The sequence below is a fragment of the Aythya fuligula genome, chromosome 5 (assembly GCF_009819795.1).
Source record: "Aythya fuligula isolate bAytFul2 chromosome 5, bAytFul2.pri, whole genome shotgun sequence".
Taxonomy (NCBI): Eukaryota; Metazoa; Chordata; class Aves; order Anseriformes; family Anatidae; genus Aythya; species Aythya fuligula.
Window position 1 is genome coordinate 34,096,238 of NC_045563.1, and position 25,381 is coordinate 34,121,618.

At 38.2% G+C, this 25,381-nt stretch overlaps 1 protein-coding gene across 1 annotated transcript in view; it reads right to left on the reverse strand.

Annotated features, from left to right (window-relative positions):
- Positions 1–1,772: 1,772 nt before the first annotated feature.
- Positions 1,773–25,381, reverse strand: part of LOC116489887 (cytosolic phospholipase A2 epsilon-like) — a 30,795-nt gene continuing 7,186 nt past the window's right edge. The window contains exons 4-21 of the mRNA XM_032188625.1: positions 22,961–23,097; positions 22,540–22,671; positions 21,876–21,916; positions 15,427–15,469; positions 14,872–14,935; positions 13,452–13,594; positions 13,208–13,297; positions 12,506–12,543; positions 10,519–10,654; positions 8,627–8,763; positions 7,227–7,449; positions 6,159–6,273; positions 5,310–5,447; positions 4,932–5,039; positions 4,303–4,494; positions 3,662–3,831; positions 2,780–2,966; positions 1,773–1,981 (exon numbers count right to left, since the gene is read on the reverse strand). Of these exons, the coding sequence (XP_032044516.1) occupies positions 1,773–1,981; positions 2,780–2,966; positions 3,662–3,831; positions 4,303–4,494; positions 4,932–5,039; positions 5,310–5,447; positions 6,159–6,273; positions 7,227–7,449; positions 8,627–8,763; positions 10,519–10,654; positions 12,506–12,543; positions 13,208–13,297; positions 13,452–13,594; positions 14,872–14,935; positions 15,427–15,469; positions 21,876–21,916; positions 22,540–22,671; positions 22,961–23,097 (2,303 nt within the window). The remainder of the gene's footprint in view (positions 1,982–2,779; positions 2,967–3,661; positions 3,832–4,302; positions 4,495–4,931; positions 5,040–5,309; positions 5,448–6,158; positions 6,274–7,226; positions 7,450–8,626; positions 8,764–10,518; positions 10,655–12,505; positions 12,544–13,207; positions 13,298–13,451; positions 13,595–14,871; positions 14,936–15,426; positions 15,470–21,875; positions 21,917–22,539; positions 22,672–22,960; positions 23,098–25,381) is intronic.

Consider the following 25,381-nt stretch of genomic DNA (forward strand, 5'->3'; position numbering starts at 1 on the left):
GATCATTGAGTCCAACCTCTGACCTAACACTAACCAGTCCCCACTAAACCATATCGCTAAGCTCTACATCTAAACGTCTTTTAAAGACCTCCAGGGATGGTGATTCCACCACTCCCCTGGGCAGCCCTTTCCAATGTCTAACAACCCTTTCAGTAAAGAAGTTCTTCCTAACATCCAACCTAAAACTCCCCTGGCGCAACTTAAGCCCATTCCCTCTCGTCCTGTCACCAGGCACATGGGAGAACAGACCAACCCCCACCTTGCTATAGCCTCCTTTAAGGTACCTGTAGAGAGCAATAAGGTCGCCCCTGAGCCTCCTTTTCTCCAGGCTGAACAAGCCCAGCTCCCTCAGCCGCTCCTCGTAGGACTTGTTCTCCAGACCCCTCACCAGCTTCGTCACCGTTCTCTGGACTCACTCAAGCACCTCAATGTCCTTCTTGTAACAAGGGGCCCAAAACTGAACACAGTACTCGAGGTGCAGCCTCACCAGAGCTGAGTACAGGGGGACAATCACTTCCCTAGCCCTGCTGGCCATACTGCTTAAAGACTCTCCCCTGATCTCAACACCTGTACTATACTGGAGATTTGGTCTTGTATTCATAGCAATAAGACCCTTTCGTTATCAAAATGAAGATAACCCCAAGAATCACCTGAGCTGCTGTGAACAGTCTCTTTGTGTATCACAGCTGCACAGTGCAGGGCTGCTATTGTGAAAGACTGAATATGTGATCTAGCCATTGCAGAACTGTGAGAAAAGAGCCTATGACAACTATCTTTCCCCAGAAAACCTCTGCAATTTTTGACAATGAGGAATCACTCTTTCAGGATAACTCTGCGAAAGACCATTTGAAGAAAAGCATTGAACAGCTGCAAAACTATGTCTGGAAGGTTGCTCAAAAGGTCTTCTTTCATTGCCATATTCTGTGCAAGAAGTTAGCAGCCACTTCGCATCCTCTGGAACACTGGAAGGAAGACAGTTGACAAGAACAGTCAAGGCAGGTGAAGATGAGTGAGACAGGAAAGCAAACAACTACTAAAAGAAAATGAGAGGAGGAAAAATTGGGAAACATGACTACTACTAAGGCTGATATAAAGGTGGTTCTGTGAATAGCAGCTCAAAGAATACTTTTGACCATATGAAACAAAGATGACCTGATTCAGAGTGGGTTTTGATTACTATTTTTTAATGGATGGTGAAAAGTCTGTATATTTTAACACTGATTGTAACTTGAAAAAAGCTTATTTTCAAAGACAGGTGAAGACAGACAGCTGAATTAAAAAATTTATAGTAGACAATCACATCAGAGATAACAAGTTTTAGAGTGTCAATAATTAAGATAAGCAATAACAAACACAATGGATTAGCTATCGATGAGCGAAACTCCTGTTCAAGGGATTGCTGTTCTGCTGAACAGAAAAACACACATGAATACTGGTTTGGTTCACATTTTTATTGTGCTACGATATTTCATTATCTCAGAAAACATGATGTTAAATTATATGGAATATATCTCCATTGGTAAAGTAACAAGGTAACAAAACTAAATGTAAATATGCTGCTTTGAAACTTGTTTTTGATTAAACCACTGTAAATTACAATCTGTTCATCTGAACAGTCAATTAAATAGGAGGAATTGAAGTCCAGCAAGTCCTCAGGATGACACATTTTCTACTACACATTAAAGTGTCAAGTATCAAACATGTTAATCTCACAAGATCACAGACAACCCCAGAAATATTGCATTTGAAAGGTTAAAACTAGCAGATGATGGCTAATAGTTTCTCTGCTTCCTCCGTGCCACTGCCATGCGCAAGGCCCGAATAATCAACTTCTCATTATTCAGGACATTGTAATCAGTCAGCTTCACCAGCTTGTCAAAATTCTCTTCACTGAAACACACCTCCCTTGTTGTAAATGGGGAGAGAATTGTGGAGACATCAACTTTGCCTTCAGACATCTCTTCAGGGCTCCTTTCCACACCTGAGGGAAAAACCACAAGATGCACCAATCAGGTTTTATTGCAGCATGTGGTTCCTATCATTCATTTAAGTAATTATAGGCAGAAAATGGAGATTTGGAGGAGAAAAGAGGGTTTGCCAGAGGGATGTAAAAGTGGTCCAGTAGTATCATGTTTTTCAGAGCTTGTCCAAACCTGATGTACACCCAAATGTCTGGGAAGGAAAACAGCACATATCAGCAGAAGCATTTGTAGACCACTCATTAGACAACAAAGTCTTGGCTGCTCAAACTAGGAAAGAGGAAGCAAGAGAAAAAACAATCTTATACTGGGTGAAATAACATTCACTGAAAGATCAGAAGAAATGATGGCCCTTCAGAGAGATATCATAGCTCATATAAAAAACAACAAAAACAAAAGATCTCAGTCCACTCAGTTCTGAAGTGATGAAGGAAGTATCCCTGAAATCTTCCAGAAGGTTCTGCTTCTTTTTGCAGAGAGTGGTGCATAACAAGTGTATGTCAATAGAGTAGATAACCTGCTACCTATGCTGTATGTATTTTGGGAGTTTCACCCTCATGCTATATTTAAAAAATCCTGTGGAATAAACACCGGTTTTAATCTCAGATGTATTAGGAGAGCTTCTGTAGTTCCTACAGTTCAGATGTAATGAGACAGTATTTATTTTTGTCAGTGATGAGACTGACAATACCAACATTAGAAAGTTAGAAAGAAGGTCAGAATTGGTAGTGAGATATTAGATATGAAATTACACCAGGAAATTGACTTTTTATTAAAATTGCTAGCCACAGATGACTCACCAGGAGCTTTGTAATTCTTGAAGGTGTCATTTACTAGGGGAAAAAAGAGCACTGTTGGAGCATGGGGACTGTCAGAATCTTCAAACACATAGCATTCCTTCAAGTTTTCCCTGTCTTCCTCACTTATCTCAATTTTGGGAAATGGAATTCCTTGCCCCGATATGTATTTTGCAATCTGGTCCAGAGGCTGGATAAATGAATAAAATAAGAAGAATCAAATATCAAAGGAGACCGAGAGTTTTCTGAGGCTTTTTTAAAATAAAAAAATAAAACAACTTCAGCAGCTAATGTTAATATTCCAAGGCTTGGATTTTCCCCTGGGAAGATGTTAATTTTCAGAGAGAAATGGCTGTAACCACAGCATACATTACAGTTTATCTTATTTCCTTCATTGCTTCAGGCAAAACAAGAAAACAGTCACTTTATATGAACTTGCAAATACAGCCAAAAGCCAGAGGACTGATTTTACAGTTCCAATTAAACATGTTCTATAAATGGGTTCAGAAGGGAAAGGCAAGGAAACTGAAAGAACAGAGAAGGAACCAATCAGTCCAGATATTCCTCATCACCTTGACTTCTTCATTGTTTACAACTTTCCCAGTCTTTCTGTCCTCTGCATGGTTTGTGATTGTTTGCTAATGACTTCCTATTAACAATTATCAACATACCTTATGATCTCATTAAAAAATTGTTTTAACAGCTATATTAACTATAGGCCTATGTTTATTTTCATATTAATCTCCCTAAGAACGCAACAGTAATTATATTACTTCTCATTATTAATCAAGTCCAGTTTCAGCCAGTCTCTTTCCCTAAGACTGATATTAGAAGAAGAAAAAAATGATGACAGAAAAGGATCTCAGATGCCATGACTTTTCTTACCAGCGTCTGGGACCCTCCGCTGTAATTTAAATGCAGGATGACATCCACCTCCCTTTTTGATCTCAAAAGTGGTGGGTAGCTGGTATTGATGAAAAATCCCGTATCAACCAGGGAGAGCTCATCATCTGCTGTTTCCATCAGCTTATTTGGGAAGGAGTCTATCACTGTGTCTGAAATACAAATATTTCTTGTCAGTAAGTGAAAAACAAGATTGACTGCTCCTCATAGAAAGTTAAAGATGGAAGAATGGAACCCCCGTTTTCCCTGCCTTCCTTTGATGACTCACAAACAGCACTGATTTACAGGAATGAATGACACAATGCAGTTTCTTCCTTCCTGGACACCTCATACAGCTTTGGCCCTAAAGAATAGGTTATTCCTGTCTCCTCAGGTTGAGCTTGCATTGTCCACTGGAACACAATCCCCAGACAACCAAGTTCAAATTTACCCCCAAAACAAACAAACACAAAAATGAAATGCATTTGAAATCTGTTTCCCATTTCTTTCATCTAGGGAAGGGAGAAGTGGAGTTTCAGGAAGTCAGTCATGTTTTTTCTCATCTCCACATCAGAAATCGTAAATGAATTCCCAAGCCTAAACCTGCCCAAATTGTTACTGAAGGATGCGCTATGTTACTGTGCCTTTCCAAGTAGAGAATCCATCGCTCTCCAGGTACTTGCTGTGCATCTGGAAGCCTCTGATAAAATTGGGATACTGTGCAATTGTTGGGCGTCCTGTTAAGACATCTCTCAGAGCAGAGGAGAGAGTGGATGAGGGAGTGAGTAGACATGTGTCAATCTCGTAAGGATTCATGGACAGAAAGGGTTCTTCCTCTGCAAGAAAGGAAGCAGTTCTGAGTTTAGGACACTTTCCTGAAACAATCAATATTTTTAAAAACTGAATAACTAATAAACACAGTTGTCACCATCCCAAACCTGAAGGTAAACCAAATGTAGTTATTAGCCCTGAAACTTATAACTGAGCCCAAATCAAACTCAGAATTTCAGAATTAAGCTCTGAATTAAATGACAGCTACCTGCAAGCAGCAAGATCAAGGCAAACTCAACCTCACACTCTAGGCTTCATCAAATGATGCACACCTCTGCAGCAGCGTGAGGTGCAGAGAAGATCCAAGTGCTAAAACACAGGTAAACAGTACTGGCCTTTGAACAGGAAACCTCCAGAAAACATGTGACTGTCACTCAGCTGTAAACATTGGCTAACTTAGGGGGCCAGTCACTCTAGTGCTAAAAATAAATAAATATCTCACCGATATCTTTTACTCTGTCTCTGGTCCACCTACACCAGAAGTCCTCTGAATCAGCAGCCAAATTCCAGACATACATCACATCTATGGAAAATATACTACTCCACATGCCTGTAGTGTGAAAGAGAGAATATAAACTGATTGATGGAGTAGTTTTGGAAGAATTTTAATTGATACGTACCTTCAGTCATTGGATACTTCCTTTCTGTCTGGATAGATATCTTCGTGGGCACACTTGCTAAGTACCTCCTCACTAAAGCAATCTCACACCTGCTCAACCTGTTTGCTGGTGTCTTCACAGGGCTGTCCTCCACAAACCATGTGCTCACTAGCACCAGCTCTCTTTTGAGTAGACCAATTTTCCCTCTATGCAATAGTCACCTTGCATGTAGCAGATCCGAGTCTCTGGAAGCCTCTTCACTAGCCTTCCCATAAAGAACTCACTTCCAAAATGTTCTGCAGGAATAGACGCTCCGTATTTCAGGAGACTGACTTCATAAGGAGTGAACTCCAACCACTCTAATGGAGACAACAGCCAGATTGTGAAAAGGCAATAAAGTGTTAACTACTGCTAAACAGAATAGTGACAATGTACAAATTAAAAAGACACTGTCCAGCTCATAACGTGCTGTTCACCAGCTAGTGCTGTACCTATATTGCTCACAGTATGCTGAGAGAACACATGATCCTCTCACATCAAGGGAGGGTAGTCCTAGGCTGTGAAGTCTTTTGACACAGCAGTCTCCAGCAGACAAACCTTGGTCTAAATGAAACTGTAAGCATTCTCTGCAGTTAATATTGCCCAAAAGTGCGTATTGCTCAGGTATAACGTGGTTCCTTTAGGGCAACAGTGGCAGAAAGCCTAACATTCATCTGGCATCATGTACTCAGCTGTTCGTATTAAACAAATATCGTGAAAATCAATAGCAGAGGAAACAGTGATTTTTGTACCACTAGACCTAAAAATTCAGAGTTCTCTCTATAACTATTCCAAATAGGAGTAGGTGTAAACATTGTAAGTTAAATTAAAATGTTCCTGTGACCAGGATAAATTGTGAGTTTAGCATCTCGTCTGGTATAAATATATTTTTGCTCCTAGCAACATTTAGAAATGATCTTTTTGTGATTAGAACGAAAGGACTATTGTATTATTGAAGCTGATTACATCCAATTAGTCTTAGTTCAGATTACTTAAATTACAAAAGTATGAGAAAACTAGATTATCATTACCTCTGAATGCCTGAGCACTATAGTTGGACTTGAGGTTGATGGCCACGTAGATGGGCAATGGGTTCTGACCATTATCCACTGCCTGCCGCTGATCGGAGAGTCTATGTTCGTCTTTCTGGTTTTAATTAAAACTGGTTAATGGAATGAGGTGACAAACAACTTGTACTTGAAATTATATAACGTCAACTATTAGTTTTATCCAGACTCTCCTTCCTGATTTCATCTCACTATACTGTTCAGAAGTGCATCTGCCTTGGAATATTCCAAACTTGGCAAGTATCCTGCAAACAGCAGCCCCTATATGGGTTCTCAGATTTTGAGATATGCGGAGAGGTTGTGTGTAGATTTGGCAAGGAAAAAAACAGTTCCCGGGAATAAATACATGGCTAAGTGAAAGGTAAGGTACTTTCCTTGACTGGATTTCAGGTAGCAGATTTTATCAGATTTTAATATCATTCTCAAGCATATTCATATGCAAGAATATATTGCAGTCACACATGACAACGTAAAACTTCCTTGGATAAGCATAAACCAGAAGTAAACTATTAAGTTATGCTATTTTAAATGTAATGATATTTCTATCAATCTTTCTTAAGCCTTAATAACATATTTAGAGAATGGCCTTTCCTACTATTTGAATAATCCCCCTATATAAAGCCTGTAACTAAGGCACTTTGTAAAAGCATATGTTCAATTATGTGAGTGAAGTAAATAATTTCTAATTTTTAAGCACCTCTTCTAGTCATGTTTTGTAATATTTAATGTTCAAAGTGATTAGGGTACATTTCCAAATACATTTTTCATAAGGTTGTTTGTGTTTTTGTTTTTTTATTTTTCAAGAAGAGAGAACACTTTTGAAATGCCATGGCTCCTTCAAGGTTAACCTCACTTTAAAATGAGAGTAGTGTTTTAATAATGAACCTCAATATACAGCATTTAATCAAACATTAAGTTAATTATTTGCATTAGTAGTATTTAACAGTGTCCCAGGAATTATTTTTTCTCCTTTACAGTTACAGATGTTCATCAGGCTTCTGGGAAAAAAAAAAAAAAAAAAAGGAGTAATACCTTATCATGTAGCATGGATTCAATGACAAGCCCCCACAGGTCTATGAAAGATGTGTTATGTCCCTCCTTAGTCCTCTCCATCAGGTCATTATAATAGTACTTCAGACAGTCCAGACTAAAACAGCAGATCTTGTTTTTGGTTACTTGCTTGCGAGCTTCCTTGATCGCCTCTTCCAGATACTTTTGTGACCAATTAGCATCTTCATACAGGTTTGCCATTGTCCTGAATAAACATTAGAAGGGAACAATGAAAGAGAACTAACTGTGTTGTTTGGCTTCAGAGTACATTTTTGCAAGCTATTTGCCTGTTTCAATTCATATGGGGGTTCACAACTGAAAACTAAATACACTTGTTTATCCTTGAAATAAGAGGATTTCAAAACCTCTCCCAAGCTTTCCTTGCTTTGATGGTAAGACTTTGCGGGCTCAAGAATAATCTGAGAAATTCAAGGAACTAAAAAACTGCCCAAGGCTATTAAATACACTGACTCCACAAGTCCTCAGAAAATCCTTTTTTTGGAAGGTGGGAAACACTTTAGCAAACAGCCACTACAAGTTTGCTCTAGTCTAATATTTTTTCCCAGGTATCCGCTGCTGACTCCTGTCTGTGAGAGGACTAGGCAGTTCTCAGGTCCTGGTATGACCAGTCTTATCTGTCTCCTCAAAATCACAGACAGGTACACTCAGATCTCCACATGCATACAGAGAAGCTGAAAGAATACTTAGACAAGCCTGCCATTAAGTTTTGGACACGTATAAAGGACTGACAAAATTCAATGCAAAAATTGTCTCCACTTTCAGACGAGTGTAGAGGAGTGGATCTAGCCAGAACCCACATGGTTATCTACTTTTAAGTTATTTTAAATGTGACATTGTCTGCTGTATACCCACTGGGAGAAGAGAGCACTTCATAATGAACAACAATAACTGCAGTCTGAGGCTGGTAGCTCAGAGTCATTTTCTGGATCATCTTCAACAACATTAATTCCACTAGACCCAAAAATGTCCTTTACCAGAGGAAGATGCACTCTAAATCCAAAATGGAAGTGAGATTAACCAGCAAATGGCAGGCATAAATTCTTCTTCCCATCTTTCTTCAATTTCCCGTATAAAGACAAATTCACTGCATTCAGTCTAAGGTATAATTAATAAAATATGAAAAGGTAATACAGCATTTACATTAAATATCAGGCACAGACCATGTCAATGTGGTGAAAAAAGCAGCTGATGAATGTGATGATTGATTGCTTATTGGGTATGTTTGTTTCTTGGTTCTAGGTGGAAACAGGAAAATTGAAATCTTCTGCTTTACTAAATGAATCATAAGTTGATGGTGCTGTACAAACAATCAATAATATCAAGCACAGAGAACAAACATATCTTGTTTGGGTCATTCTTACCATGTGGTACCCGATAAACCACCGATGTAGGAAATACAGTCTAACAGATTGAGTTTCTGGAGTCCCAGTAGGCTGCCATACATTGCTGTCAGTGATCTTGTCCCTCCCCCAGTAGTCGTGATGGCCACCACTGGCACCTGTTCAACACAGCAAGGGAAAATGATAGAAAAAGCCGTGCACATAATAGAGACAAACCTCTTACTGCAGAAATCAGATAATAGGTTACAGGCACTGATAACAAGCAATGGCATTACTTTGTGTAAAAAGGGTGTGATGCAAAAGGCTTCCATCATCACCATCTGATTGATTGGAGAGGTAAGGCTCATGTCTTACCCACTCACATTGGGTCGGAGGAGGCTGTTTACTTAATACATAATTGGAAATCAACCTCATCACCCTGGAATTCTTCTCAAGGTGTATTATTAGAAGCCAGCATAAAAAAAAATACAGGATTTACCATGGCAGGGCAGATTAGGGATTTGTGATTCTGCCTCTAACAATGATCGGTGTCTCAGAAGAATGCACAGCACCCTGTAATCAGCCAAACCACACAATAGCTGAAGCCTTCCTGACCTCAGGCCAGAAATTACTTTATGTCCTGAGGCACAATCATCAACAGGGCTTTTTTTTTCCTTCCTAAATTCCAAGTGCAATTGAAGAGACTGTTCTTCTCTTAATCTTTTCCTAATCTAGTACACCATTTGCTTCCATTAACATCTTGAGTTGTGTGGATGCTTACATGTTGTATGGGAAATGTCTATTTTTACCTTTAAAGTAATAACTTCTAATTTCATCAGGTGATTGACTATTCTAAAGACAATTAATAGAACTCAAAGAAAATATTTCTCCCTTTTTACAAAACTAGAAGAAACAAAAATAGATGTTGTTCTAACCCTGAATTTAGTAAGAACTTAAAATATAGGAGATTATACAATAATAATGAGGAAAAATCTTCATTGAAATCAGAATATATGTTCTAGTTTTACTTTTTCAGCACAAATTAAAATTCTAATTATAACTTTGAACTGATTTTTTTTTTTTTTAAGTTGGTAAACAAGAGAGTTGGGATATTTTCAAAATTTTAAGATTAAATACATGAGTAGCAGTGCCAGAAAAACTAGACTTTTTTCAAAAACAAACTTTGGTCTTACCATTTTGGCCTTACCATGTCTCAGGAAACTCAGACCACTATGTAAAAGCATTCCCTTTTAACTGTCAACTAACGAAGATTCTTGCAGCTGGTGAGTTTGTACTTCCTTGATTTTCTACAGTCCAACCAGGCTTAAGCAGTTACAAAGGTTATACATAAATATGGAAGCAGGAGCATGACCTATAGTGATAAAGCTAAACAACTTCTAATTGACAATGTAATCTGTACAGCTCAACTATGCTACAAGATTCACCCTCTTTTTTCCAGCTTGACAGATTTATTCTGATAGTTGTTTTCCCAACAATGCATCTTTTCTGCTGCAGAAACAAATTGAAGTATTTTTAACTATAGTTTCTGTGCAAAAATTTAGCTTCCTCATCTCAGAATCCTCTTATGAATGCCATGAATATTGCCTTGCCTCTCCTACTGACCTAGAGCAAGCTATTCCCCAAACAACACCCTCCAGCTGTTCTGTATCTGCTCACCATAAATTTTCTTCCTGAGACACATGAGCAATACCAGGAATAAACAGGAATGGGTTAAACTGGGTCTGTAAAGGCACATCATGCCATCTCCACACAGACCAGAATACTGGTTTCTCTTGCAAATCTCTTATTCTAGGTGGCTGGGCCTGCCCTAGAACAGCAGGATTAATTAAGCTATTTTAGTTTTTCATGTTTCAGTTTGTGAGCCAGGCCCCAGTCCCTGGAGAAGAATCACTACCAGGGACCGTATGGCTTGCCTCATGCTCTTTCAGATCTTCCTCCAAATTAAGAATCTTTTTCAGAGCAGCAGCAACGTATTTCTTCCTTTTCCGCAGGAAGTCCTGTTCCTCCATGCACAGACTAAATCCCAAGCGCACATCCAGGTCTCCTGAGCTGGAACAGACAACAGGACTAATCAATGCACATCAGTTATAGCCAATTTCAGGACCTGTAAGGGCAGTCAGTCAGTGAACTCCACAAACAAGCTGTTTTTAAGTCTACATATTGATCAAAAAAATAGAAGAAAAGGAGCATCTCTATTGGCAGCAAAAAGTAGTGAAGATAAAAGGAGTGTCCAAGACACCTTAGATTTCTTGTGGATGAGAGCACAAAAGGCAAGTCACACAAGCTAGAGAAAGAGTGACAAAATAGGTGAGATTTTTCCTGTATCCATTCCTTTCTGTCACCACGACATCCTGAAAAACTCATCTGATGCCAACATCACCTGTTCTCAGGTATTGACTGCTCACTAACATTATCTGAAAGTGAAGCTCTTAACAACGAGTTTGATAGAGCTTGAAAACACAGGACAAGTCCTACACCATCACCTTGCTGCTTAGACTGTCCCATGAGAGCCAGCTAGAACTGGAAGCTTTGCAGCATTGCCTGTCTTTGCTTATGTTGGATAAATAAATGAGTAATCCTAGGCAGTGCACATGACCCTTTGGGAGAGCATAAGTTTTGCATAGTGTTCTGCCTTTGTTGGTTTGGGGTGGTTGCTTCACCTACACTTATCCATATGCTCACTTGCAGCTCCACTGATTTGTAATGCCTTTCACCTGCATGCTGAGTAGATTTCTAGGTAAGCCTCATACAACAAATACATAAGAATATCCATCATTTTTCTGCACAGGCAGCCACACTGCATTCTCTCCCCTGAGAAGTGTGAAATACAAGCCAAAGGTTTTGCAGAAAAAAAGTACAATACCAAACAAATGTCAATTAAGTTTTTTGTGCTTTTCAAAAAGGCAAATATACTTATTACAGAAAAGGGCACTCAATATTGCCCAAATCTTGTGTATCACATCCCCCTCTAGTGGCTGCAAAATATTATTTTGAACATTACTTTCATTAGTATTCCATGAACACAAATATTTCAAGGGTTAATGTCAGTATCTTCTGTTCTCCAGAAAAATTTGTACATGATAGCTTAATTTTGAGAACAGAATAAGGTGATTTGATTGACCTAAAAAGCAAGCAACTTTTTTAGTGTAGATGTAAAAACAGTAGCACTTTCTTTTGTGCAGTTGCTCTCTCTATAATCTGTAAAATTGAAATTTCAGTAGATTTGTTATGGGCTGAGATTGATAAAATAGATCTCTGTCCTATGCTCTGAATTTTATCTCCACAGACTCCTCCCATGCTCTGAACATCAGAGTTGCTTCCCCTGTGTATGTCACACAATAGTGAGGATGCTGTTAACCATATAGAGTCTTCAGCTGTACCATAAAGCCTCATTCTTTTCAATTTCACCCATCACTACTGCCATTCTGTTCCTGTAAGGTGTAGAGGTGCAGCTGGTCAGGTCCAAGATCACATTTTGCTCAGAAACAGAAGGAGCAGAAGCCAGGCCGCCTTTCAGTTTGATTGTTTAGGAGTTGGATTTTTTTTTGTTTTGTTTTGGTGAGCTTGCAAAGTCAAAGAGGGATAGAGTCTATTTCACTCGTTGTACCAATAGACAGATTTGCATAAAGTGGTAACAAAAATAATATCCAAAAAGTGTAATTTTATTCATGTCTAAGAATGGTAGTCATAAAATGAGATAACTTACTCTGAAAAGAAAAAAAAGAGTCAAACTCACATTGACTTGCATGATCCTGAAACTACAATGGATTTGCACTTACCTCAGGCACCACCTGACTACAGGAGAAAGCACTCACATGGTGTTTTCCTCTCTCCACTGACTAGAGAAAAAAAATAGTTTACAGTAATCCTGCACACTAGGACAAGAAGAGGCTATCTTACCATTTTCTTGCTGTCAAGCACACCTCAAAGGACTGATCCTAGAAATCAAGAAAATAAAGTTAATTACCACCAAATTTTAAAATGTTTCTTTCCTTCAAGCTTAGACAAGACTCATTCAGTAAGAAAAGAGCTTCTCAAAAAATAGTTCATATGACTAGGATTCATATTGTTCTGGAACCAAACTCACTCTTATCTAATAAGCTTGCTTGGAGTAATGAACTTGCATGTTACGCTAACTCATAGCATTCATACTTAGAAGAAACACAAGAACCAGAAAAGTTCTCACTAAAAATATATATATATACACACACACAAACCACTCTGAACATCAATATTTAGGCTACATCTGAATTAAAAAAAAAAATCAATCCAGAATATGAGCTTAATAGTTATTGTGGAATTACCCCCAATAAGCATAAAGAAATTTTGGAATACATGTGCATATGACCATCACTTTTGTTCCTTGAAACCACCTAATTCTAATTTTGGTATGTGGCTTTGCAAAGATTTAACTATTATTACAGTGATTGCTACCACCTGCTTCCTTTAAAAGAGAATAGGATGGTTTTATTTAAAAAAAAATTGGATAAGTATCCATATAATTTTACACAATGACTTTGCTCAGTTAGTAACCTTATCTCTAGCAGGTTATAATTAAGTACAATTTGAAAATATTTATTTCAAAAGGTTCACAGAACTCACCTCTTCTACTATTATTTCCTTCTGCAAAGGGAGTGAATTCAGAGGGAAAGAAAGGACCCCATATCTCTGTGTTTCATTTTTATCTGCCAGCTGAAACAATGTAAAGAACAGTGGGGATACATGTGAAAGGTTTATCCTGTCTAGTACTTCTCCTCTTAAGAGGGCTAGTTGACTTCACTGTTGACACTCAGTTCTTCTGCTAATTTCACTATGGTTAATGCCAACATACAGAAGGGGAATATACCTCTTCTGGTAATGTGATATCCAGTCTTGTCTGGTCATTTATGACGCAGTGAAATACAATGTTCTGAAGACCAGGGTCAGAGCCCAGTGAAATCTTCTGGCTTCCTTCATGGGATCCTTTCACTGTAAACATAAGCTCCTGATCTAAACAAAAAGGCAGGGAACAAAGAATTTTAACTATTTTTTAACTATTCCAAGCAAACACACATAACTGATAAATAAAACATGCCTTTAACACGTATGCTTTTTGTCTGACCTTTCTTATACCCCAATGATTAAGTAGACTATGTGTGGCCAAAAGAGATCAAAAATAATATAAAACACTGGGTAGATCTGTATAAATCATAAATACACAGAAATTACACACTTTTGAAGTCCTGTAGTGTGTCATTATGCTCTTCATAAATACATAAAACCAAAATTTAGGTTTAAAGGTGTGTCAGTTTAAAGAAGCTTTGGATAATTCACACAATTTAAAAAAATCATTTATTTGATGTCAGTCTGTTCTGGTTCACCTTGTATATGTTTCCTTTCCTTTCCTATATTTCACCTTGTATATATGTGTCATATTTCCTAGGCAGGCATTTCAGACTCAAAGCCATACAGAAATACTTGACACATGCCCTCTGCCATTACTCTTCCATGATAATTGTGTCACCAAAACCAAAAATGCCTGCCAACACAAAGTCTGTTTCTTCACAGAAAAGTGTTGGCATTCACAGAGACACAGTATACTGTTCCCTTGAAGGATCATTGCATAATTTTAAGCAACTAGCCTTTCCTCCTCACGCTACATTTCAGACTGAATCTTCTTACCATACAACTCAGCCATTGCTACAATTTTTTTCATAAAGGTCAATTTTCCACTCATGAATTAACTAGAAACAACTGATTTCTTGAGATCTGCCCCATGAGCACCATTACATGAGCTGTTTGTTTTAACTGAACGAACTTAAAGACTATTGAGGAGTTTTGCTATATTTATAAGGGCTATATTTTACAGGCAAAGTCCTGTTTTGGTAGTGGTTTGCATACTCAACCCCAAATTAAACATACAGGATAAGCCTTCCCTATATTAACTTGATTATAAGATAATTTAAGGATTCAACTTAGTTAACAATTTTAATTTTGAACTGACAATAACTAGAGAGAATGCACCTTCTCCCCTCCCCTCTCCCCCCTCAAAAAAAATTAATTCTGGTATATATGGCACTAGTTTTGCATCAATTTAAGATCTGCTAGGGAACCAAATACTTGAATAACTTGAATTTAGCAGATACAATCTTTCTGAGCATGGCAAAGCTAAGTGTTGCGTGACACAGCTAGAGTAGCATGCACAACAGATTATTAGTTTTTCAACATCTGTTATGACAACTGAATCACAACACAAAAACAATAGGTTAATGAAGCAATAACCTCACTTGTGGATTGCTGCTTCAGCTTGCCTGTATCCACTCTAACCTCCAAACAGGAAACCTCACGTGCCTGCAATAAGAAAGGATAAATGATGATTAAGAGATGTGTAAATCTCTTTGCAAGTTATTCATACTGTCCTCCACCAACCCCTCTAGCGGATCAATGGGCAACATAGTTATTATCTATTATCTGCTCAGATAACATAAGGATAATACTGACATGGTATTTTTTCTAGGTTGGAAAGTAAAGAGGAACAATTCATGAACTGCTTGAACCTGGAGAGCCAATGAAGTGATAAAGATGAGACCTATTCAAAATAACAGGTGTAATGAGATACTGGTCTCTTTTTATGAGTGTTTTATCACTTTCTTCATTAACCATTGTTAGTTCTGGGCATACTGTATAAACAATTGGTACTAATGAGTAATTTTGTACCCACTACAGACCTTTATTCTCAGTAGGACAACATGGCTGACAGTACTGGCTTTGGGGCATAACTCAGTTTCCAAAGTTAAAAGTATTATGAAGTCATAGGGAAGACTGTAAGAAATAAACATTACCACTAGTACTCCATTAGTAATGATGCCATCAGGATAGTCCAGACTGAAAAATAAAGTGGAGAATGCAATGTTATCCATGGAACAACTTGGATAAACATTTGATTCTATCAGTTAATACACAGGTCATTTCACTCACCCACCCCATCCCACATCAACTTTGACATTTAACGTTCATTCTCATTTACAAATTCTTTAAAGCTGTTAACAAACAAGATTCTACCAGACTATCCCATCCTTCTCTCACAATAGAATACGAAGCTGAACTTGTACTGCTGTGTTTTTTTCGTCATTGCTTTAGAAAAACATGTAATGAATACTGATGCAGAACATAAAGATTGAGAAGAACTGGAGACTGTTGCATCTATCCTGATTGTTTCAAGCATTATACAGTTTGTCCCAAGTTTTTATACTAAAAAAAAAAAAGAATTTGTCCAGATTTCCACAGAAACATTAAGGTGGGAGACATTTTATTCACTTCTATAAGAAGATTTGCAATATAGACATGAAATTTTAACATATCACAATGTGAGATGTGTTTCCACTTACCCATTTAAGGGCAGAAGTAGGTTCATATACTGCAGAAACCAATTTTTATAAATATCTTTCCCTCAAAGAATAAAACAAAGCACACACCACATAGGCAGTTCCTCGTTAAAGATTATCTTATAATTTAATATCTTATTAAATTGTCATATCTCATAACTTATATTAGTCCTAAGGGAATACGCAAACAGAAAATTGTATGGATTTAGCAGCTCCTCAATCTGACATAGACAGCATGAGTCATTTATTCAGACTTATTATACATCCTGTAGTCTCACAGTTATATAGTTAAGACGTGTATTTAATCTCAGCAAAAACTATTCAATAAGTTTCCTTTAAAATCAGATTCATAACTTAATTAAAAAATTTGTTGGATTATTTTCATAAACTATTAGATACCAGCACAAACACATAACAAAAAAATACCTAAACGCAGCAAACACCACTCAAGAAAAACTTTACAGTGGAAAGAAACAACAGTTAAGCTCTGGAAAACATTACTTAAGAATTTTGTAGGATCATCCCATACTGAAAGTGTATTTTAAGAGTTCAAAGAACATCAGACAGAGAATTCACACAGGTGTTTCTACCTGTTTGTAGGGAAATTGATTTAGTTACCATTCAAGATTTCTCTCAGATCCAAACTTCTGTACTTACTTATTTTGTAGTCAAACAGTTTTAACATTACCTGTCATACAGTGTCACTATCCTAAAATACTTCATTAAGTAATTTAAGGAAAGCAGAGAAAGAGTTTAACAGATTTCAGCCTGCATATCCTGGTAAAATGAAGGTGGAAAGATAGCAAAAGATATCCCTCTATGGAGATAAGCACCCAGTAGAGCACAGTATTATTTCAGTTACTGGTATCAGCAAAGTGTAAAGTTAGACTGATAATTAGGAGGTCCAAAGCTTCTTCCACCCTTCAAGCAGGGTGGGGAAGAACACGTACTGTTGCACAGAACAGCTTGGGAGACTCCTAAGAAGAGCAAGGATAGCACAGGCTTTAAGTGCTGACAGACAAGAAGTCCCTCTGCAGGGAGGAAGGAGGTCAGTTGTGTGGACACAGCTGTAAAGCCCAGCTGTTGTCATCTGTTGGTTACTCCACATTATGCCTTCAGCTTTTAGACCTTGAGTTTGAAGGCTTCTGCTATTCAAAGCACAGGACACTTACTATCTGTTAGTTTCCCTAACAGTCTGCTATCACACAGCCCTCATTACACATACTAACACTTCTGCTCTCTGCTCTATCACAGCTTGTGATTTGTGGTCTTTATAATGCAGATCTCAGTTCTATTAAGAGAACTGGGAGCACACTGTGGCCTGCAGCAGGGGAAGCCAGGAACAGACACCTGGATGCCTCCCCCACTGCATATCTGTTGAACAGGTACCTAAGACTGTGGTGGACTTTGTGACCCAGGGAATCATTTCACATCCCAGGCATCTGCAACAACTGCTCCAGATCACATCCTCTTATCCTCCTTCAGTCATACCTGGTTCATAATGAACCAGTCAACATTGTCAGGAAGTTACAGCCACATGAATTCTGAGATTACAACTCCAATTCAGAGTAGAAAACCATACTGTTTCACCTGAGAATCTGGATTTTTGGATAGCTATGTACAATATTTTAGTTCTTTCATGGATACAGATTCCCATTCTTTTAGTGCTTTCCATACACTGCTGTCTACTTTTCTGATGACCTGACAGATGGAGGATGGTATGATTTCAATAAAGAAAACTCTGTTAGCCTCAAAAATTATTTGGTGGATGCATTCCTTGACTTAAAACTTCTGCTTTAAGTACTCCTTGAGGACTTGTGACTTCCTGCCACAAATACAAATATGAACAGCACACTTAACGCTTGGTGGATTGAGACTCAGCCCACTCAGAGTTTTGTCAGCAGTGCCCAAACCAAACTGCTGGCATGAGCTGCTGTTCCCCACATGCAGAGGGGGGGAAATTTCTCAAAGCAACACAACCAAACTACAGAAAGAAAAAAAGGTTTTTATTTTCTAAAAATCATGTGTTTGCCATATTTCAATAATTAACATTCAAGTTTTATACAACTTTTTGTACATCTATTTACATTTATTTGTGTTAGGTGGGTTTTGTTTTAAATACTTTCACATTTGGAAAAAAATAAAAGAAGGGAAGAGCTGATGGGAAAGGTTGTATAAGAGTAGTCCTTCATTCTTCTAAGAACTGTTAGAGATGCGCCTCCTCAACTCAGGGTTTCTGGAAGATAGAAATAGGCCAAAAAGAAAATCATCAGACCCAGAAATACCCTGCACCCCTCAGACCTCTCCTTGGAAATTCAAAGTACCTTTTAGTTCATCAGAAGTCTCTTTGTGGCCACTTAATACCAGGCCTAAGTCTTCAGTAAAAGTCAGAGGGGAGAGGGATGTTGAGGGAGCGAAGCCACCTAGTCCAGCGGGATCCTGTCCCCGTAGCAATTCGTAAAGGCTCGTGTTGTTGCTGGACCCTAGCAGTTGAAACACAAGGGAGAAAGCCCATGTTACCATTAATAATCACCACAAACTAACACAAGAAGCACTAAGATATGCAAATCTGCAACCTGTGTACAATGACCTTACCTTTTCTGTCACTGCTGCTCAAGAGCAGCAGCTCTCACGCCAGCTGGGCTCGTGCTATGGGCCCATAAAACGGGTGTTTGCAATCCCTTGGCTTGGTTGCTGGTGAAAAGGCACTTGGAGGAAGGAGCATGCCTTCCTCTGTGTTGTTAGGATCAAACGTCTGGCTCAGTGCCTGCCACAGGTAGTGGCAGCAAAGAGGGGTGCATTTGCAGGTACTGCAGGCAGTGACGCAAGTCAGGCAAAACTAGAGAAGGTATTCATGACGCAGTTGTGGAAACGAAGTTACCAAAGTGGAAGTTTTCTTACATTTTAAGCCAAAGATAACTGGAATGAACGCCAGAACTGATTTCAGAAAGATCAATGATGTATCATGAGGGACTTTTTACAACAGTGTTTCGTAAAAGTAACCCAAAACACAATTTTTGCAGTGAGGTCAATAGGCAAACTAAAATAAGTGAGTGACAAAGCCATTATTGTAGGTGCAACCCAGGAAGCTTTCTTGGCCTGGGGTTACACTTCATGTATGATATTGTTTATCTGAAGTGCTAGAAAGGAAGAATGGGCTAATACGGCAATTTTTGTAATTGGTAACCTGTAGCCTGGAATTAAGATGTGAAAGGAACTACTTCAGATAAATAGTGTCAGACAATATGCTGATGGTAATCACTTCCAAGATAAACTGCCATATTAAAAAAAGAATGAAAGCATATTGCCATTGTTCTCATCACAATATCAGATTTGTGGAAACTGCACTGCATGGTAAGCTATACTTCCTGTCATCGCTATAGTTGGTCGCCCCCATCTGAAAATTATCTGTAATCTCTGTCAACACTTCAGACCAGCAATGCTTTTGGGATAGCTTAGCTGTTTAAAGTGTCTGCAAAAATTATGGGAAGAGGCACTTACACAGTCTTCTATTTGGTTCTCAAATCACTAAATAGCCAGTGATCCCTTTCTGAAGAGATCTTTTCCTCTGTACTTTCTTTCAAAGCTCAGTTGTGTCCCCTCCATTGGTTTTGGCCCACCAGCCACCAGTTTCCCCTCAAGTTTCAACAGTTAAACCTTGATTTAAACCTTGATTTGGGGAACCCAGCCTCCTCAGTTTCCGTTCAGCAAGGTCTCATTTGTTATTTCTGACTGTACTACAGCATCTCATCAGGAAAACAGTGACAAACATACTTCAGTCTCTCCACAAGGTAAGTCCACAGTTGTTCCTGGACGCTGTTCCTTTTCCTGGTGTCAACTCTCAATATGGGTGTCCTTCTCAATGGGAGAATTAGTCAGCTTTTGTTTCAAAGTTAGTATCTCATTTTATCCCTCTCTGGACCACCAAAGATCTTAATTTGGCCACTGGGCTCTGTTCTCTTGCCAAAACCTGCTGAGCTTGTTCAACACAGACGAGGTCAGTTTGGTCCATAGCTTTCTGGTAACCCATCTCAGCTATTTCAGTATTTCAAACTAGAGAGCTCTGAAAAAGTCTTACAAAGGTAAATGCACCCCATGTTCTCTAATTTTAGTCTACCATCCCTTTCCCTTATTATTGCTGACATCACATTTTTCTACATTGAGGGGGGAAAAAAATCCTTCTCCAGGTCAAAATTAGTACATTAGTCACTGAGGTACCATACTCAATAAAGAAGTGAATCCACTGAATAAAGAAGTGAATCAGAAGTGTTCTTGTTGTAGCAACTGATTCATGATTTTAATCCTTTTTTGAAAACCTCTTCCTTGGGACTACCAAGGGTCCTTCTTACTTGCATAGCCCCAAACATCATCTTCCAAACAGGAGAATTCTCACTCTGACAAACTGCAGAAATTGGTTCATCTCTGACTTTATCTATAAAACATGCCTTTGGGAAAATGCAGCTGGCTGCAAGGTCCAAAATAATAGTTTCACACAAAGCCAGCACTCACATGCTTCAAGAATTCCAGCTTTTGCCCCATATACAAACCCACCCCTGCACAATACCCAAGCCAAAAAACCTGCTCAGATGTCCCTCATCAAAAAAAAAGGATTAACATGAGTACATGTATGATTTTATATACCAACTTCACAAGTCAACCTCTAACTAGAAATATCTTGGATAGACCATGTGGGATATCTACAGCAGCTCCTTCCCCATTGCCATTATTGATTTCATGACACCAAGTTATGATAGGCACCATTTGTCTTGGTGCAGGGCCTTCTGACTGTTTATGTACACAGTAAACAACAACCAACCCACACTGGTGAGTTTCCATGAGCTGTAATAGGAGAATCTAGGACTTTTTTTTTTTTTTTATCTCTGATAGCCTTTTTCTTGTGAAAAGGGACTTCTGCATTCGTAATACTGAAATACTGCTCTTTCTCCAGCAATTCCTAATTTCTAGCAGGAATAAACACACTATTCAAATTCTTCAACAAGATATTATGACAAGCCTCCCAAGGTGACCCAAATACCTGGTCAAGGTCTCAACAATACCTCCCACCTCTAAGGGAGTTTTAACAACCCTTTCAGTCCAGTATCATGGATCAAACTGATAACAGAAATCCTTTCAAATAACTGCCCTCAGTCATAAAGCATATTATGGAGATAGATACAACCCTGCCTCAGACTCCCTCTTCAGGTGGTGCAACAGGCTTAAATTTCCCCACAGTATAAATTCACTGAAGCAAACATGTTCCCTAAACAGCTAAACACCTGAGCTCCACTGCCAGCTTTCAAGCTGAACAAGTGAAGCTAGTGCTGCTCCTCCAGTTTTCCTGGTTCCTCAGTCCTCAGCCTCCCACAGTGAACTTGCTCTTTATGCAGAATATTTAGTTCCTCTCCTTGCTGGAACTGATAATCAAGTCTACCACATCTCCCTGTGTGTAACCAGATGAGCTAAGTATATCAAGTTATAGGAAAGCTTTTTTTTTTTTTTTTTTTTAAAAACTCTGTGGATTTGAAAAGCAACTTCCCCTCAAAAGAGACAAGATATTAAGGCTTGGCATTTCTTCTAAGGGTCAAAGATTCTTGAATAATGTAGATCTCCTTGTCCTTCTTCATGTAGTAATCCAATGAGGAAAAGAGGACTGGAGAAAGTAGGTGTCCAGGAGGTATTAGTCACCCCAGAAGTACTAGCCAAACATGGCAAAAAAATGTTTTTTTCAGATATTTAAAACCTAAAAATCTGTACTCTGTAATCCCAATTTACTAGACTCAAATGAAAATATCTAGATACTGTGTTCAGAGAAGGTAGGTTTGAGAAGCGCTGTCACAGATGAACCAGCTTTCCTGACTTTTTACACTGAATACAACAGTTTATATAGAATTTAGGACTTTACTCACGTGTTCTGCAATGTGAACTCCACCTCCAGTTCCTCACGTGCCTGAAAGAAGGGAAAAGGAAGAATGGAATATTACTTTTCTTCATAGCTTCCCTCACACTAGTTGCTTATCATTTGTAAAATGTATATTTATAATTGCACTTGGGAAAATTCCCTGAACATAAGAATATTTTGCAAAAGAAATTGTGTTGCCAAATGAAGATATTCAAGATACTGAAAAAGCATTTGCTAAAACTACTATTTTGACATCTGGAGCTCATATAAGCATGAAGATGTATGATCTGATTATTCTGCTAAAACACCAATTTTTCAGATTTGGATTCCCACAAAAAGAATCAGTTGTGTTATTGTTATGACAGTTCAAACTGGATGAGAATTCAGAACTTGTACCAAGAACCAACACACTGTGCCTGATATATTCTGGATGAAGGCAACAGGACAATTACTTCTAGCTGCTTAGAATTTGAACATATAGATTTGTTCTTATGCAAATCAACTAGCATGGAGCATTGCTACAGGGATTTTAATTCTTGTTTATAATAGCAGGAAAATACATTTCAAGTAGATTTTAATTATTTTTTTTTTTTTAGTAATAAAACACTATGAGGATATGCTTAGGTGGAATGACAGAATTTGCTTTTGTTCTCACTGATTCCATTGCTCACCAGTGGATTCAGCTGAAACTTCACTCGAACAGTACGTCCTACGGTGAGTTTATCTATGTCAAAGAGAACTGTGCAGAGTTCATCGTCCCTGGTGATTGTGTCTTCATCACAAACCTTTAGCTCCAGTACATTCTGTAAAAAGAGTTTAAGAATTTTATAACCTTCTTTCTATATCATCTTTCAAAGTGCTCCATAAGACAGGTAAATCTCAAGACTAGGATTTCTTTTTCCTCTCCAGTTTCAGAAGAGGAAATTTAATTGCTTCTTACTGTTTCTGAAGACCGAATGATTAAGCAGCAAATAGCTAGAACAGAATACCAAAGGAGGATGTAACTGTAGTTGCTGTAGTTTTGCATCATCTATTTACTATCTGCAGATAATGAATAGTGAAAAACATTTGAAAAACATTTATTTTCATTACCTTGACTCGTCGGTCAATCTTATAGCAGAAAGCTTCATTCCAGACTGGGTTTTTGCTGTTCCTGATGGTTCTGGTCCGAACCTTCTCAGTTGAGGCAGTAGGCAACCACAGCGTCACATAGCAATCTGAAAGGGTGACTGCATAACAAAAAGATAAGCAGAGTGACAATGCGTCTAGAAAAAGAATTACTGCAATGTGTACCTTTAACACTAGGAAGTTTGAGATAACACAGTAGGGGATTTTTTTCCTAAATTACATAGACTAATGAATAAATAATACAATAGAGCACTCACTGGAAAACAAACATCCTCACACATTTGTCATGCTCGTTCTTATCTTTTCACTTTGAGTCAAACTCATTTTTCTTTTAAAATATTACTTTTTATTTGAAATAGCACTGCACTCCACATGTAGTACAGGCACATCTATCCATGCTGCATATAACTCAATACTCATGATTGTCCAAATGACTGGGGCAGAGCGTAGGTTAATGTTGCCATAACACAAGGATAGTTAAGAGCATATGCCCTCTCCCACATAGACTCAAATCAGAGCTAGGATGGCTAATCTATAGCTCAGGCAACACACCTCAGCCTTTGATCTGGGTTGGAAATAGACTTGTCTTCTAGCATGCCCTCCCCAGCTGCTTGTTTAAATGAAGACAAATTTTATTCATTTGTTTATTTAGGCCAAAAGTGTTCCCCCCATTAAAATTGAAAAATTTGATTTCCTTGTCACAAACCAGAACGTGACAATTTCATATTAATGTATCTGAGAATTTTTAGAAGCTTCGTCTTTCTCATGAATTCTTCTTTCAGCACAACTGTTAAGTTACTGTTTATCCTACTCCTTCCTACTACTCTATCTGTGAACTGGAAAATCTTGCCATCGCTCCTGTCTGGGAAAGGAAACACCAGGAGAGATGTTAGCTCCTACCGTATTCTGACGTACACCTGGAGGTATTCCCTACACCTGGAGGGAAAATCACCACGAAGTGACTTACAGAATCTTGATACAGGCTCCAGTGGCCTTGGTCTCATACCTGTAATGCATTTCATATTCTCCAAATTTTATGTTAGCAATATTTAATCAGTCATCTGATTCTCACAGGAACCTTGTGAGTCAGAAGAGGTCAAATAATTCAACCCATAGTTAATTCCTGCATCATGCCCCAAACCTGTAGCAGTGTTATTACATCATATTATGTACAATTTTCTTCATATATTTCCTCTTTATCTTTTAGTAACAGCTACAGAATTAGGTTGTTCTAGCAGGTGTATTTTTCCCAAGCTGTGCCCTTATCATGCAGTTAATCCATACTACTGCAGTCAGAAAAAGTTTGGTAACAACCATGGGAAGGACAGCAATTCCAGTTGGTGCCCTTAGCCAGTTGTGATCAGAAAAGCAAAACCAAAGACCTTCATCAGAGGCACAAGTGTGGACAGATGAAGATTGAAACAGTTCTTGGTGATTAATACTACAGCCTCCATTTTCAAAGATCTTGACACACACTGATTAATTACCTCAGAGTGGCAACATAAGGATTAAGCAAGTCCCTTGAGAAAACTTGAATAACTTGCCCAGGACCCATAACGCATCAGTGTCAGGTCCAAAACAGTCTAATTTCCAGGCCTACATCTACATCTATTAAAGTTGTCTTACTCTGTAACAATAGTAGGGGATAAATATTTTTAAAGTGTGTTTATTTTTCACTAGTAAAATATATAGTGATGGCAAACTCAAACACCAGGAAGAAAGATTTTCTTCAATAAATTAAGCACAAGTACTTCAATAAGAAAATATGAAAAAACACTGAAATGGGAAACACCCCAGTTTGATCAGAAAATCAGGAAAGCTAAATCAGAAGGAAAATATTAACTCAGCATTGTAACAAAAAGCCTACGGTTACCATTATAAACAGGTAGAAAAGGGATACTTTCCTGCACTTGAAAATGCTGAGGCTTTGATGAAAACTAACCAAAATGTTTACATTCTCATTTTTTTTTTTTTAATGTCTCAGAACAGGTAAAGCCCATTTGCCATATCCTTCCCACTATAGACAAAAAGACACAAATCTTACTTTTCCCCACAATAATCTGAGTTTCCTCAAAAAATAAGTTTTCAGATGAGAAAATACTCTGGCTTGAGAGTTTTCAAATCTCTCTGCCAAATACACTTAAACAGATCTCTGGAAAGCCAAACCCAAGTTTGGAATTTAGTACATTTTAAGGGAATAAGGACACTACATGTATACAGTCTTGGGACCTGAACACAAGGAAATAAGACATTATGTTGTGACAGACAAACTAATAGCCTTCATGAAGAAAGGCAATACTATTCACAGTGGTAAGGAGCAATTGTGAGTAATTTGTTCCTGGGAAGGACAACCACAATGAACCGGAGCATAAGCCCGGAACCTGG